Source organism: Hippopotamus amphibius, chromosome 1 (assembly GCF_030028045.1).
Source record: "Hippopotamus amphibius kiboko isolate mHipAmp2 chromosome 1, mHipAmp2.hap2, whole genome shotgun sequence".
NCBI classification, from domain to species: Eukaryota; Metazoa; Chordata; class Mammalia; order Artiodactyla; family Hippopotamidae; genus Hippopotamus; species Hippopotamus amphibius.
In genome coordinates, this window is record NC_080186.1 from 133,194,776 (window position 1) to 133,209,400 (window position 14,625).

The 14,625-nt window shown below is 34.0% G+C and overlaps 1 protein-coding gene across 16 annotated transcripts in view; it reads right to left on the bottom strand.

Moving 5' to 3' along the window:
- Positions 1–14,625, bottom strand: part of RANBP17 (RAN binding protein 17) — a 348,910-nt gene that overhangs the window by 313,653 nt on the left and 20,632 nt on the right. For 11 of the 16 annotated variants that reach the window (XR_009052817.1, XR_009052822.1, XM_057729248.1 and 8 more), the window contains 4 exons: positions 11,934–12,115; positions 8,722–8,787; positions 3,571–3,675; positions 2,009–2,174 (listed from right to left, as the gene is read on the bottom strand). Coding sequence is in view for 14 of the 16 variants with exons in the window: in XM_057729248.1 (XP_057585231.1) it covers positions 2,009–2,174; positions 3,571–3,675; positions 8,722–8,787; positions 11,934–12,115 (519 nt within the window). In the remaining 2 variants the exon portion in view is untranslated. The remainder of the gene's footprint in view (positions 1–2,008; positions 2,175–3,570; positions 3,676–8,721; positions 8,788–11,933; positions 12,116–14,625) is intronic. The other 5 variants (XM_057729240.1, XM_057729301.1, XM_057729275.1 and 2 more) reach the window with 1 other exon arrangement.

Below are 14,625 nucleotides of genomic sequence, written 5' to 3' on the forward strand. Positions count from 1 at the left end.
ATGCTCTGACAGATTTGCAAAATGTTCTTCATGACATTTTCCACGTGGTCAATAACATCAAATAACCTATCATTTCCATCTTCTCACCCCTTCCTCCTACAGCTTTCTTCAACTTAGACTGGCTGTTCCAAAATGTGTTACATAATTATCTCCTTTTATGTCTGCTGATTGCCGACTTGTGTTAAAAGCTTTCCTAAACCGCACATCCTCTATTTTCTTGGCTTGTGTATCAATTAGCTTCATAACAGCAAGTACATAAGGGATAAATTTCAGAATGATTTACATGTCTGAAAATATCTTTATTCTCTATACTTGATAATTTCAGTCTAGTTTGAAAATTATTTTCCCTCAGAAGTCTGAGGATATTACTCCATTGTCCTCTAGCTTTTGGTGGTACTGTTGAGAAGTCTAATACCATTCTTGATCCCAATCCTTTGTAGGTGAGTTTCTTTCTGGTAGATTTTAGGATCTTCTCTTTATCCCTGTTATTCTGAAATGTCATGATTGTGAAGCTTAGTGTATTTTTCTTTCATTCATTATGTTGGGTACTTACGGGATCTTTCAATCTGAAAATTTATGTGACTCACTGCTGAGAATTTTTTGGCATTGTTTGCAAATTTCCTTCTGTTTTTTCCCTGTCCTTTCTTGAACTCCTAGTAGTCAGATGCCAAGCCTCCTAGTTTCATGCTCTAATATTCTTATATGTTTTTCTCCTATCAAACCTCTTCTTGCTTTTTTTGTTCTACTTTCTGGGATATTTCCTTATCTTTATCTTCCAACTCTTCTACTGAATGTTTTATTTTGGCAGCTTTTATGTTTGGAACATTCTCTTAACTTTTGTTTTTGAAACAATACCCTATTCATGTTTAAGGAATGCATTACCTTTTCTTATCTCTCTGAGGATATTAATTAAACCTTTTAGAAATTTACTTCTACTCTTCACTTTGTTTCAACTTTTTAAAAAAAATTTCTTGAAATAATTAGATTCATATGCAGTTACAAGAAATAATACAGAGAGATTCCATGTATTGTTTACCCAGTTTCCCCAAATGGTAAGTTCTTGCAAAACTAAGCAAAACATCACAATCAAGAAAACACACTGATAAAATCCACCCATCTTACTTGGCTTTCCCAGTTTTACATGTACGTGTGTGTGTGTGTGTGTGTGTGTGTATTTAGTCTGTGCAATTTTTACTACATATGCTGGTTCATGCATCCATCACCACTATCAAGATACTTTAGTCCCTTTTAATTGTTTGTTTTAGTCTCTGATTTCCATATTAGAAATTTTCACCAAATGTATGGTGTCTCTACTATGTCTGATACCTCTGAATGTGAAACCTCTCCAGTTTAATTTCTCAAGGGAAAAAACCTCTGGTATTGGGAACTGAGAGAGAAGTTCACATAGGGAAAGAAGGAGAAAGAGCAGTCACAGAGCTGCACAGAGGTGGTAGAAAAGATCCCAGGGGTGTTTGTGCAGAACACAGACTTTTTACCAAGCCCTTTAAGTCCCATTCCCAACCTTTGACTTCAACAGGAAAATTCTACTGCCATCATCTTTCTTGGATGTGTGAGAGCAAATGAGTTTGCTCTTTTTTGGTATCTCTCTCTGTAAGAAAGTATATTGGAATTCTGCTCTGCTAAGTTAGCTACTCTAATTCATTCTCTTTAAAACTTTGAAAAATTGGTTGATATTTCCTGCCAAGTGTTATATATCCTCTCCTACTGTTTATCTGCAAATTTCAAAACAGAACTCTCCATTTCCCCGCCTAAGTTTGTTCTCCTCCAACTCTACAGCTGTCTTTTCTTTTTTCAAAAATCAAAATATGGAGGTATAAATTGAAGAAAACAGATTTTGACCTTGGCGATCAGAAGATACCTTGGGTTACAAATTTTTTTAACGTTTTGATTGCCAAGTAAAAAACAGATAACTGCATGTAAGTCAACTATATTGCTTAATCCTACATGTTTTATGTTGACCATTCCTTACACTAAACTTTTTTCTTACTTGTTCTCCAAGTTGTTGGAATCTGTATTGTACAAAGATCATCTGCAGATTCATCTGCTGAACTGCCAATGAAGTCAAAGTTAAGGCAGTTGAGGACCAGTTTCAAGACTTGCATTACTAGATTTTGTTGACCTTGATCCTGAAGGTTTAAAGGCTTGGCCAATACCTGAAAAGGGTTCAAAGTCAAATAAAACATGATAAAATATGTTAATTAAAAGAATTTTACTCAACTAATTTAAATAATTTTTCACTGCCAAGTTAAAATCAGTAAAAAAAATTAGTAAAAAAAGGAATTTGCAAAGTTACATTGTTATATATATAAGAAACTAATATCACTATCAACAAAAATCTACAAAAGTAGACTATTTTCAAATTTAATCTTGTAAAATGGGGATAAAACTTTCATATTTAACTGCAAACTGGAGGTCACCTTCTTAAGCTGTAAGAAGTAACTTTAGGACAAATACTTTACACAGCACAAATGTATAAATGTACAGGATTCATTCATTGCTCTCAAAGGAGCAACTGGAACAAGCTGAAAATATATTCTTCAATAAAAAGTAGGGGAGTTTCATGCATAAACGATACACATTCAGCTAACAAAGGTTCTCAGAGCTGTTTGAATGTGGGAGGACACTCACAAGCTTCTGGAGAACAATCCCAACCCCCTCAAAATGTTCATCCTGACACAACCAGAATAGATTACATATATCTCCTGGAAATACAATGTGAAGTATTTGTGGAGGAAATGATATGAAGTTTGAGATTCTGCTTCAAGAATAACATAGAAAGAAATAAAGTGGTTAGTTAAGGATAGAGATGAAATAAGATCGGTCATGAGTTAATGCTTAACTGGTTGCTGGGTCCAAGGGAGTTTATTATACTATTCCATCTTCTTGTGTATATGTTAAAATTTTTCATACTAAAAGAAAGCTTTTTAAATAACAGAGAAACTTTCAGTCTGGCCTAGTGTGGCAGTTACCATGTTACTATACCACAGAACTTAAATAAGTAGAAACTAGTGATTAGTGGAACATACTTTGGGAAATGCTGTACTACAGCAATTAAGAAGCTTGGGCAGAATTACAGAGTCCCTATATTACAAAAGAACACAATTTAACGTTCAATAAGGCACTAAGTAGCAAACGGGAAAATATTATTTCCTAAAAAATTATTAAAGTAAACTATCTTGGTTCAACTCTGAAAAAATACCGATAAATGATGAATTAGGAAAACTTGCCATTGTTCATCTGTACCCCATTAAAATATGGGCATGGCAATAAAGAAACTAAGTCTCAATTAGCTTCTGCAATAGGTAATCTACAGTAGGAAGATAATGAAACTACTATCTAAAGACAAGTTACTAAATTTCCTTTGGATCTTACTTTATTATATCCCTACTAAATAAAAGTGAATTGTTTGGAACCACTTATAGATTTGTGCAACTCTACTGTACTTAAATTAAAATTATCCACAATTACTCCTCAAATGGCAGAATGGGGCACAGGGGAATTCATCTGAAAATCTTTTCAAACAGGCTGCTGAATTATTAAGTAACTTACCTCTTTTAGAAGAGAGCATGCTAGCACTAAGATGTCTTTGAGAGAAGTATCACGAAATGAGGTAGCTATTTTCCTGTGTTTTGCTGAAGGTCTAGAATAATCAACCTAAAAAGTTCAAGATGAATTTATTTAACCAGACTTACCAAAGAGCAAAACAAAATTTTACTATGTAAAAAAAGGAGTCAAAATAATCACTAAAGAATCATAAGTATAGAGCTAACAGAGCTTTTAAAAATCTACTAGGATAAGTGATTTGTTTAAGGTTATCCAAAGCGCTAAAATGGCAGAGCCACAATTAGAACCCAAGTTTCTGTACTGTTTTAACTCAGTGTTCTTTCTACAAACTATACTGATCCCAAAATTAAAAACCAGAATTGATCATACTTTCAGAGGCAATATAAATACAGACTATAAAATAACAGATAGATACTATCAACTCCTGAGCCAGGCATCATATTATACATTAGGCAAGTAACTACTTCCTGGTACTTCCCTGGTGGCACAGTGGTTAAGAATCTGCCTGCCAATGCAGAGGATACAGGTTTGATCCCTAGTCCGGCAAGATCCCACATGCTCCGCAACAAGCGAAGCCACCACAATGAGAAGCCTGCACACCACAATGAAGAGCAGCCCTTGCTCACCACAACTAGAGAAAGCCCGCACGCAGCAACAAAGACCCAGTGCAGCCAATACATACATACATACATACATACATTTTAAAAAAAGTAACAACTTCCTTGTTCCTCAGACTCCACCTATAAATGAGAAATCGCTAAGATAATTTTCAAATTCTAACTTTCTGTGAATCAGCAAACTGAATCAGTTACAGAAAATTCTTCTATATGAAAGTGATATTTCTATATACACCAAATATGTCATTGATTCATATATTTTGATATTCTAAAAAAAAGGCAGAAATGATAAATAATTACAAATTTGATTCATTACATAAGCAAGAGTATATTCCCTCTGAATATTTTATTTGTTAATAAATAATTTTCAAAAATAAGTTTACTAGGACTAATTCTTGAGCCTCTAACCTAAAATATAATATGACAAAAACTTTACTATTAATACATTTGATATCTCCTTTTATTACTAGGAAACAGCAAACAAAGCTGAAGTCTGATACCCAAACAATTATTAATACCACAGGCTACAGTTGCTATAGCATTCCTTTTGGTATCTGAGAGATGAAAATAAACCATTTTCCTTGCTGATGTTTATATATTTGAAAAAAGCAGTGAGATCAAAATTATCTGATACTTCCTAAACTCCATCATACTATACTTAAATGCCACATTTACTTATAGAAACATGAAACAGAAGTTCAAAGTGATTACAGAAAGCAGTTACTGGAATCTCTATCCATTATGTAAGATTCAAATTAGCAGTTCTAGCATTCCTCCCTTTTTTTAAATCAAACGTCCATCTCTCTCTCCTTCAATCAGTCTGTCGCTTCAGTTTCCCTCAATATATAAAAAAGTTTCTCCTTAATACAAATTAATAATAGCATACAGCATTATAATCTCAACTTATGTACTCTTCACATATTATTTCACTAAATCCTCAAAACTAACCTGTGAGATACATATTATTCTCTTTTCACCTATGAGAAAATTAAAGTTTATAGGCACCACCATACCTGTAACACTGAGGGAAGAACTTTGGGTTCATTGAGCACTTGTATGTACTAGGACCTGTGCTAATAACTAATCTTAATAAGACCCACGGAAAGTGTCATTCTCACTTTGCAGATAGTGATAGGTAAGTTTAAAGACATTAAGAAGTCTGGACAAAGCAGTAGGCAATAGAGTTAAAACACAAATCCAGGTCTTATTTCCAAGTTATCTTCAAGGTATACATGCTTATTTTACTTGGGTTACTCATGTAGATATCCAATTTTTTTGAGAAGAGGGATTATGCATCAATTTTCTACTATATAACTATGCCTCTACCATGTAGGCAAAGAATATTTTACTTCTTGATGATTATATATTGAATATACTGCAGGAATACTAGACTTAGCTTTTACAAAGCAGGATAACAAACTTTTAAGAAATCTCAAGTTTAGATCTTTTTCTTAAAAGATACATCTGTTATTGATACTACACGAATTTACCTGGCTCACATTTGATAATTATAATATTTGATTTTCATTATGCATTGTAGATCTCCCTATTGCCTGGTTCAGAAGTACTTAAGAAATGCTAGTTGAAATTGTTAATGCTCTAAAATTAGGCTGAGTAAAATGTCTCCACAGAAGCCCTGTATTTTTTACCATACAAAGCCAAACTTGCACTTCAGAGCTTGAAGCTTTCTGCAAGAGGTACCTGGTTCTACACAAGATCAGCCTTCAACATTCTGTGACAAAAAGTAAGAAATTGTTCGAAGAATGGTGAGTAAATGTCAAATGAACAGAGATGCTAGCTTGAAAGGGTTCCTAATGGCCAAATTTGGGAAAATTTGGGCATCAAAATGTAATGTTAGTAACAAACTATAACCTATTAAATAAAGTTGGAAACCAGGAATCCAAACTGATAGAAATAATAAATTAATAAATAAAAAGTTTAATGAGGAATAAGGTATTTTAGAGTTTTAAAGTACCTGCCCACAAAATACTTATTCACAAAGGGGAAAAGAATAAATCAACAATTGGATAAGCCTGATAGAGACCATCTTGGTCAAGTGACCAAAGTGAACATCATGAGTGACGTAACAAATCAAATCATGTGCTTCCTGAGAGCAAGCAGAGAAGACCACAGATCAGCACATGAGCCCACCTACGGCACTCAGAGCCAGACCTCTCAAGCCAGCTGGGCCGGGGACAGCTCTTAAAACCAGCATATCCACAGCAATCTTGGCCCAACCACAACATGAGGGCACATGCAGCCCACACAGGGGACAGGGAGCATCTGGAGCACCTGGTTCTGGTGACCAGGGAGATTGTACCACTGGGCCCCACAGAACACCTTTATATAAGATTAGGAGATGTGGCTGATATACCTACTACATAGAAACAAACACAGAGAGTTACACAAAATGAGGAGACAAAGGAATACCTTCCAAATGAAAGAATCAGACAAAACCCCAGAAAAGGAACTAAACAAAATGGAGATAAGCAACTTACTAGATAAACAGTTCAAAGTAAGTCATAAAGATGCTCACCAAAATCAGGAGACAAATGGATGAACTCAGTGAGAACTTTAACAAAGAAATAGAAAATATAAAAAAAGAACCAATCAGAACTGAAGAATACAATAACTGGAATGAAAAATAGATTAGAGGGAATCAATAGCAGATTAGAGGAAGCAAAAGAATGGATCAGCAACCTGGTAGACAGGGTAGTGGGAATAATCCAACTAGAACAGCAAAAAGAAAAAAGAATTTTAAAAAATGAGGATAGTTTAAGGGACCTCTAAGATAACAGGAAGCGTACTAACATTCACATTATTATACGGGTCCCAGAAGGAGAAGAGAGAAAGAAAAGAGCACAGAATATATATGAAGCCATAACTGCTGAAAGCTTCCCTACCCTCAGTATCAAAACACAATCTGAATAAAAAATAGGCAGAGGACCTGAATAGACATTTTTCTAAGGAAGACACACAGATGGCCAATAGTCATATGAAAAGATGTTCAACATCACTAATCCTCAGGGAAATACAAATCAAAATCATAATGAGATATCACCTCACATCTGTCAGAATGGCTATCATTAAATAGACAACAAATAATGAGAGCTGGCAAGGACATGGAGAAAAGGGAACCCCTGTGCACTGTTGGTGGGAATGTAAATTAATATGGCCACTATAGAAAATAGCATAGAGGGTCCTCAAAAAATCAAAAATAGAATGATCATATGATCTAGCAATTCCCCTTCTGAGTATTTACCCAAAGAAAACAAAAACACTAATTCAAAAAGATATATACACCCCTATGTTGACTGCAACATTAATTACAATAGCCAAGCTAAGTGCCTATCAATAGATCAATGAATAAAGAGTATGTGGTATATATACACATAATGGAATATTACTCAGCCACGAAAAAAAATGAAATCATGCTGTCTGCAATAACATCGGTGGATCTAGAGGGTATTATGCTAAGTGAAATGAGTCAGACAGAGAAACACAAATACTGTATGATTTCACGTATATGTGGAACCTATAAAACAAAACAGAAAGACTCACAGATACAGAGAACAAACTGCTGGTTGCCAGAGAGAAGGGAGATGGGGGTTGAATGAAATAGGTGAAGAGGATTAAGAGGTACAAACTTATAGTTATAAAATAAATAAGTCCTGGGGATATAATGTACAGCATGAGGAATACAGTCAATAATATTTTAATAACTTTGTATAGTGACAGATGGTTACTAGACTTACATGGTGATCAATTCATACACACACACACACACACACACATATATATAAATGTCAAATCACTATGTTATATACCCTGAAACTAATATAATCTTGTATGCTAACTGTACTTCAATTTAAAAAAAAGATGAAGAAAGTTCTTAAATATAAACACTACATTCCCCTTTATTATGACATTATTCCACGTAAAACCCAACTTCTGCTTTTGTTCTGTTTAGATCCACGTTAAATACAAAAATGAACAGGAGCAGGCAAAGATGTGCTCAGCTGCTGAGCTCATAATGGCACTGGTGGGCAGAAGTGGAGCTTCTGCAAACTCTTCTTGCACAGGGTGAAACCCATGCTAACAAGTAGCAAAGTGCCCAGTAGCCTGTTCTTTGTTGAGTCCTGCTGTTTATCCATTATTGAGAATCAACTCACCAAACTGCCTGTCTTATTTGTAAGCAAATAAAGACTTGTTTCACTTTTGCATATAATTTATTTCTATGATTAGTATATTACTATACATACAAAGGATAAAAGGATGATTCTCTAATTGCCATGGAGAGAGGACCATGTCTAATTTCTTGTTCTTTGTAGTACTTCATATCACTACTGTTATTTTCAATAACAATAAACGTGTTCCAATACTTAATTATCCCACCAATAAAATGGATGCCCCCCCAAAAGACTCGTTTATTCAGAGTATCATGCCATACAAAGACTTTACATCAAAGAAACGGCATTACTTAGCAAACTTCATGTCACCATTAGATGGAAAGGCTTACCAGGTTCATTTCCTGAGTCAATTCTGAAAGGATTATTACTCCTATTATGCAGTGTTCCACAGTACCCTTTGGAGAAAAAAACCAAGTTCAGCCTAAATGGAGACACATGATTGGTTCTTAATGTGTAAACCAGGTAATACTGACAAGTAATTAAATACTGAAACATAACATTTTCTTAAAATAGATCTATTAAAATATATACAAAAATCACTATGAGGTCCATAATAAAACTGCACGATACTCTATAAAATGTTTTCAGCACATAGGACTTAGAATAAACTAAACCTCAAAATACAGGAGTTTAGTTTAATACTTTTCATAAGACCACAAATAAGAAGGAACAAAAAAAAACAATTTTTAGCTCTATAAATTTGCTTGAAGGCTACTGAGATAAGCACATCAATACATAATAAATAACTTAGGAACTAATTTAAATTCCTCAACTTAATATCAGATAAGATCACTTAGGTCCTTTTAATATTATTTAATAGTACATGTGTATGCATTTACTATGGATCTATAATGAAGGCTTATGAACTGCCCAATGCACTGGGTAAATATATGACTATCAATATAGTATGATGTTTTAATGTAATCAGCTTCCAATTTACTCTCAATAACTTCCTTCAAATCAAAATTCAGATTTTATGTGCACATTACTAACAAATTACCCAACTGAAAAATCACACTGGAAATATGAAAATAAAAAATGTAACATCCAATTACAGTGTAGTAATTTTAAAAAAGCAATACAGATGATACACTTTTCACGTCTTAATTTTACAGCTGGTCATTCCTTCTAACTATCACAGAATTTCACTAACACTGGTTCACTAGGTGTAATTAAATTCAAATTATCTCAGAAGAAAAAAATAAAAGAAACATCTATAATTTTTGCATTTTAATTCTTTATGGCCCTTTAGGACAATTTGAACTCTATGAGCTAAACTACAGATTTCATATTACTGAAGCATCCACCTTCTGTGTAAATCAGGCCAATGCTCCTCAAAGTGTCGTTGCCTGACCAACTGTCAGTCTGTGAACCTGCTGGTGGTCTGCGAACTCAATTCTAATCTGAGAATGCTTTGATACTGGTCCATGAAAAAAGGAGTTTGCACCAGAATATAAAACAGAGAACTCACTAAGTACACTGTTTAGTTCAGCTGGCATTTTTTTCATAGCAAGTCTCTCAATGAGGAAAGCACCACATTGATTTACATTCTGACATAAACTCCTTATCTTGCTGTGGACCAGCAATCTGAATAGCACTGTCATAGATGACAGTAGGATCTCCTGGGTATGTATGTAGAAAGGAGGCACGTAAATGTTAGAAGTGTGGCAGCAATAAGGTTACAATAACAGAGAAAAGAAGATATACAAAATTTCAGGCCATTAAAAATTTAACAAACTTAAAATAATTTTTAGTACAAAATTCACAGAAGCTGTTATTACCCAAAGGAACCATGTGGTACTATTTTAGAGTACTAAAACACTAAGTCAATTGTCTTTCTCATGACTCAAGGTTAGGTTAAGTCATATACCCAGAAAGCAAGTGCTTTTTTTGTGATACTGTAGTTAACTTTGAAGATAAAACATTTTCTGTTTCTTCTGGTCTTCCAAAACTGACAAAAGCACACTAAAGCCCAACTTAAGCTCAACCTATCAGCTGCTGAAAAGGGAGCTTGAGAAATGTTAGCCAACAAGAATGATTTCATTTCATTCAGTTTTCAACCTTGATTTTATTTTAAAAGAACTCTGAAGTCTATTCTTATTTACGCTAATGATTCTTGATGAGCTGTGTACAATCTTAGTAAACAACAAGAGGGGTGCTACTGCATTAGTCAAAATTATATGCAAAATTATATATAAATTATATACAAAGTAAGAAACTCATGTGTCACTGAATAAACTATCTCTCTGTCCCCAGTGCAGATCTCCTCAGGGCTAAAAATACTCTTGTCCTTGTGATGTTTCAGATTATCAAATATTTGTTAACCAGGATTTTAACAACATGCATAAAAGAGAAGTAGTATAGCCTAGTGTTTCATATTCTCAGGTTTCTAGCATTACAATGTATGATGGATTTACATCTTACATACGGATTAAATTTGACAGTTACTGTGTAAGCAATAACATCTCAGAAAGTCCAAATAGCCCCTAACTGCCAATTAACCAACACTGAACATCTCTCAATTAATCCAAACTGCCAGTTTTTCCTTGAGAATCGTAACAGATCACTGCTTTCTCAGCAGAGCACCACCTAAAGTACTTTTCCTGCAATTAGGGATAACATTTGCATGAAAAAGTATGTATCTTTAAATATCTGAATCATACTGAGCAGGGCATGATGGTCATCCTAAGGGGCATTCAGGAACAGAAAAGAGCAGATTTAAGTTTCCCATGTCACACCACAGAATATAAAATACTGTGTGGAATGACAAGTGGAATCACTGGCACAATTTAGTGTCCTCTTGTTTTTATTTCTTCTTTTTTTTCCTTTTTTTTTAGTCCAAATACCTGAATTTGTGTAAGTTAAATGTATGTTATAACTTTAATCATTTAGGTTAAAAACATTCTTGAGAAATTAGTATGACTCAATGTGGTATAATGTAAAAAATTTTTAAATATATATCTTAAGTTCGAAAACCTGCTGAAGTGCTAGCACTATGCTTTACTAGGTCACTGCACAACCCTATACAAATTACCTAACTTTTCTAAGCCTCAGTCTTCTCATTTACAAAATGTAATTCTATTCACAGAGATGTAATTAACGTTAAATTAGATTATACATGAAAAACATTATATACATGTTTTGCATATATGCAGTACATAGACAACACACAACTAGAAATGACAGCATATATTTTTATTTATTCATTTATTTATTTTTAAGCTCTTTATTGGAATATAATTGCTTTACACCATTGTGCTAGTTTTTGCTGTACAACAAAGTGAATCAGCTGTATTTATTCACCAACATATATTTTTGAAATTATAAAACATTACAATTTGCATTCTTCTGGTTTGGAAGTTATATGACATGATCCTCTTTTCCTGGCAATAAAAAATACAGGCTCCAGAGGCTAAATAATAAATCATAATTAATATGGTTCTGGTAGCCACAAAACAAACAACACAGCTTTAAGAAAAACAGTTTTCTATACCAAAAAAACAACTACTGATGTTCTTATAATGTAATAATGCTTTCTTACCTGAAGAAACTTCTTCACATCAGCAATAATTTCTCTGAAGACAAACTGGTCTTTCTGAACCTCAAACCACCCCAGTTTAGTGATTTTAGCAATCACTTGAATTAGAGCTTGGATGACAAAGGGAGCCAGCTTGGGTTGTGATGCCACATAATTAAGAATGTAGTTTCCTGTAAAAAAATACTCTGTAATCATTTGGACTTTTCAGTAACATAATGTGTACCATGTAAAAACAAGTAGTGATGACATGTTCTTTGACAAAAAGTTAATCCCTTTCTCCAACATAAGTTCTTATTTATATAGTCAGTTCTCATAAAAGGCTTATTTGGAAAAAACAAATTTGTTCCAGTTCAACCGATATATTAGGGGATAATATGAGTATAATGCCAATGTCACGTTTGTGTTTTTTGCATAATTTCATTTAGAAAGAAACACTAAGTAAATACAGATAACTGCAACCAAGCCAAATGAACCAAGGCGTATATCTACTAGCTCTTTCAGTTCATCATGTGTATTATCAGACACACACATAACCCTTTTGGTGTTATAATTTTCCATCCTACTTCAGATCACCTTCCTTCCACCAATTCATAATAACTAACAAACTGCAACACTTCAATGAGTTATTTATGAGTTATTTGTTGAAGTGGGTCCACTCCCACAAACTTCAGGTCTTCTTCAAGATAAAACGCCGCATTTATTCTACAACTTAGTATTTCTTAAAGCATTTAACATGGGTAAAACTCTACTATGCCTTTTATTAGATTTCTATCCTTTTTTAATGGATCACTGACAAAATGTTTCAATTTTATTTCCATAATCCCATTTCTCTAATAAGATCTGTGGTTTTGCTACGTAACATTGCACAGCATAGTCACTTTTAGGAATACATATGTCATGTTATAGCAAAACTGACTACACACTATCTGGCTGTTTAAATGGTAGAAAAAACACAAATAATATAACGTGATAAAATAACTATATAAGTTAAAGAAAGTATGAACACAATAGTAAAGCCTGGAATAAAGTTAATATACCAAAATCATTAAAAGTCAGTAGCACATTCAACTATGAGCTTCCTAATGGAGGAGAAACTGAGGTAACAAATAGACCACAAAGTCAATCATAAAAATATGCATAGAAGAAAAAAATGTTTTAAAAGGAAAAGATTCCATTTCTACTTTGGCCCCAAAGGCCAAGCATACCATTTGGGAAAAGAGTGAAGAAAAAGTAAATATTAATACTTCACTATTTAACTAAAAATAGCTTTAATGGAAACATCCCCAAAATCCAAGAACACTTTCAACAGCTGTTCTTGACAACTGTAATGAGAACTTCAATATAAAAAAGAAAAGTTCTCACAACTGGCACATTTCAACCTTGATTTTTATTAACATTAAAAATATATAGTTATATATTTTTGTATACATAGTTGTATATATATTTATACAAATAAAAATAAGATTTAAAACCACAGATTTTCCTAGCTTTAAGATAAGTCTAAAAGAGGTTTCTCCTATGGATTACAGTAATATAGTTCTCCTAAGCTTCATTACCCGTAATCTTTTATTTCAATAACAAAACTGAAGAAAATGACACTGACTCTTGAACATAAAGGAAAATCTGGTTTATTTACTTCTGTTATTTTTATTTTTAGTACCTTGAAAAAAATTTTTTAAGCTCTTTATTGGAATATAATTGCTTTACACTGTTGTGCCAGTTTTTGCTGTACAACAAAGTGAATCAGCTCTATTTATACATATATCCCCATATCCCCTCCCTCCCGCAACTCCTTCCCAACCTCCCTATCTCAGCCTTCTAAGTCATCACCCATCATCAAGTTGATCTCCCTGTGTTATGCAGCAGCTTCCCAACAGCTATCTATTTTACATTTGGTAGTGTATATATGTCAATGCTATTCTCTCACATCGTCCCAATTTCCCCTTCGCTCCCCCCACCCCGTGTTAAAACCTCAAAACGAAGTAATCCACGACAGGCTTAGGTTTTGAAAAGTTTGTGTGAGAAGGGTACCAAAACAACTCAAGGAAGAGCATAAACAGAAGCGTTCGGATATCTGCAAACAAAATTTGGACCAATACTCTAAGAAAGGTCAAAGTTTCTTAAAGAGAATCATTACTAGTGATGAGACATGGATTCATCACTACGAGCCTGAGAGTAAATGGCAGAGTATGGAATGGAAACATCCTCAATCACCAACCAAGAAAAGTTCAAAAGTCAACCATCAACTGGAAAATTGATGCTTACAATTTTCTGGGATTCTCAAGGGCTAGTATTGGAACATTATCAGGAAAAACATTCAGCAATCAACAGTGCTCGTTACAGTGAGATGCTTATTGAAAAGCTGAAGCCTAAGCTCTGGATTAAACACAGAAGACTGCTATCCAAAGGCGTTGTGATCTTGCATGACAATGCATGTCCACACACTTCTGCCCACCCTGTGGACACTCTGCAAAAACTTCATTTTGAGGTGTTAAAGCATCCTCCCTATAGTCCTGATCTTGCTCCATCGGACTTTCACCTGTTTGGTCCCCTGAAAGCAGCCCTACGAGGACGAAGATTCACTTCTGATGAAGAAGTGAAGACAGCAGTGCATTCGTGGCTTGCAGCTCAGCCTAAAACATTTTTTAATGAGGGAATATGAAAGCTTGTTGAGAGATGGACAAAGTGTATTGAA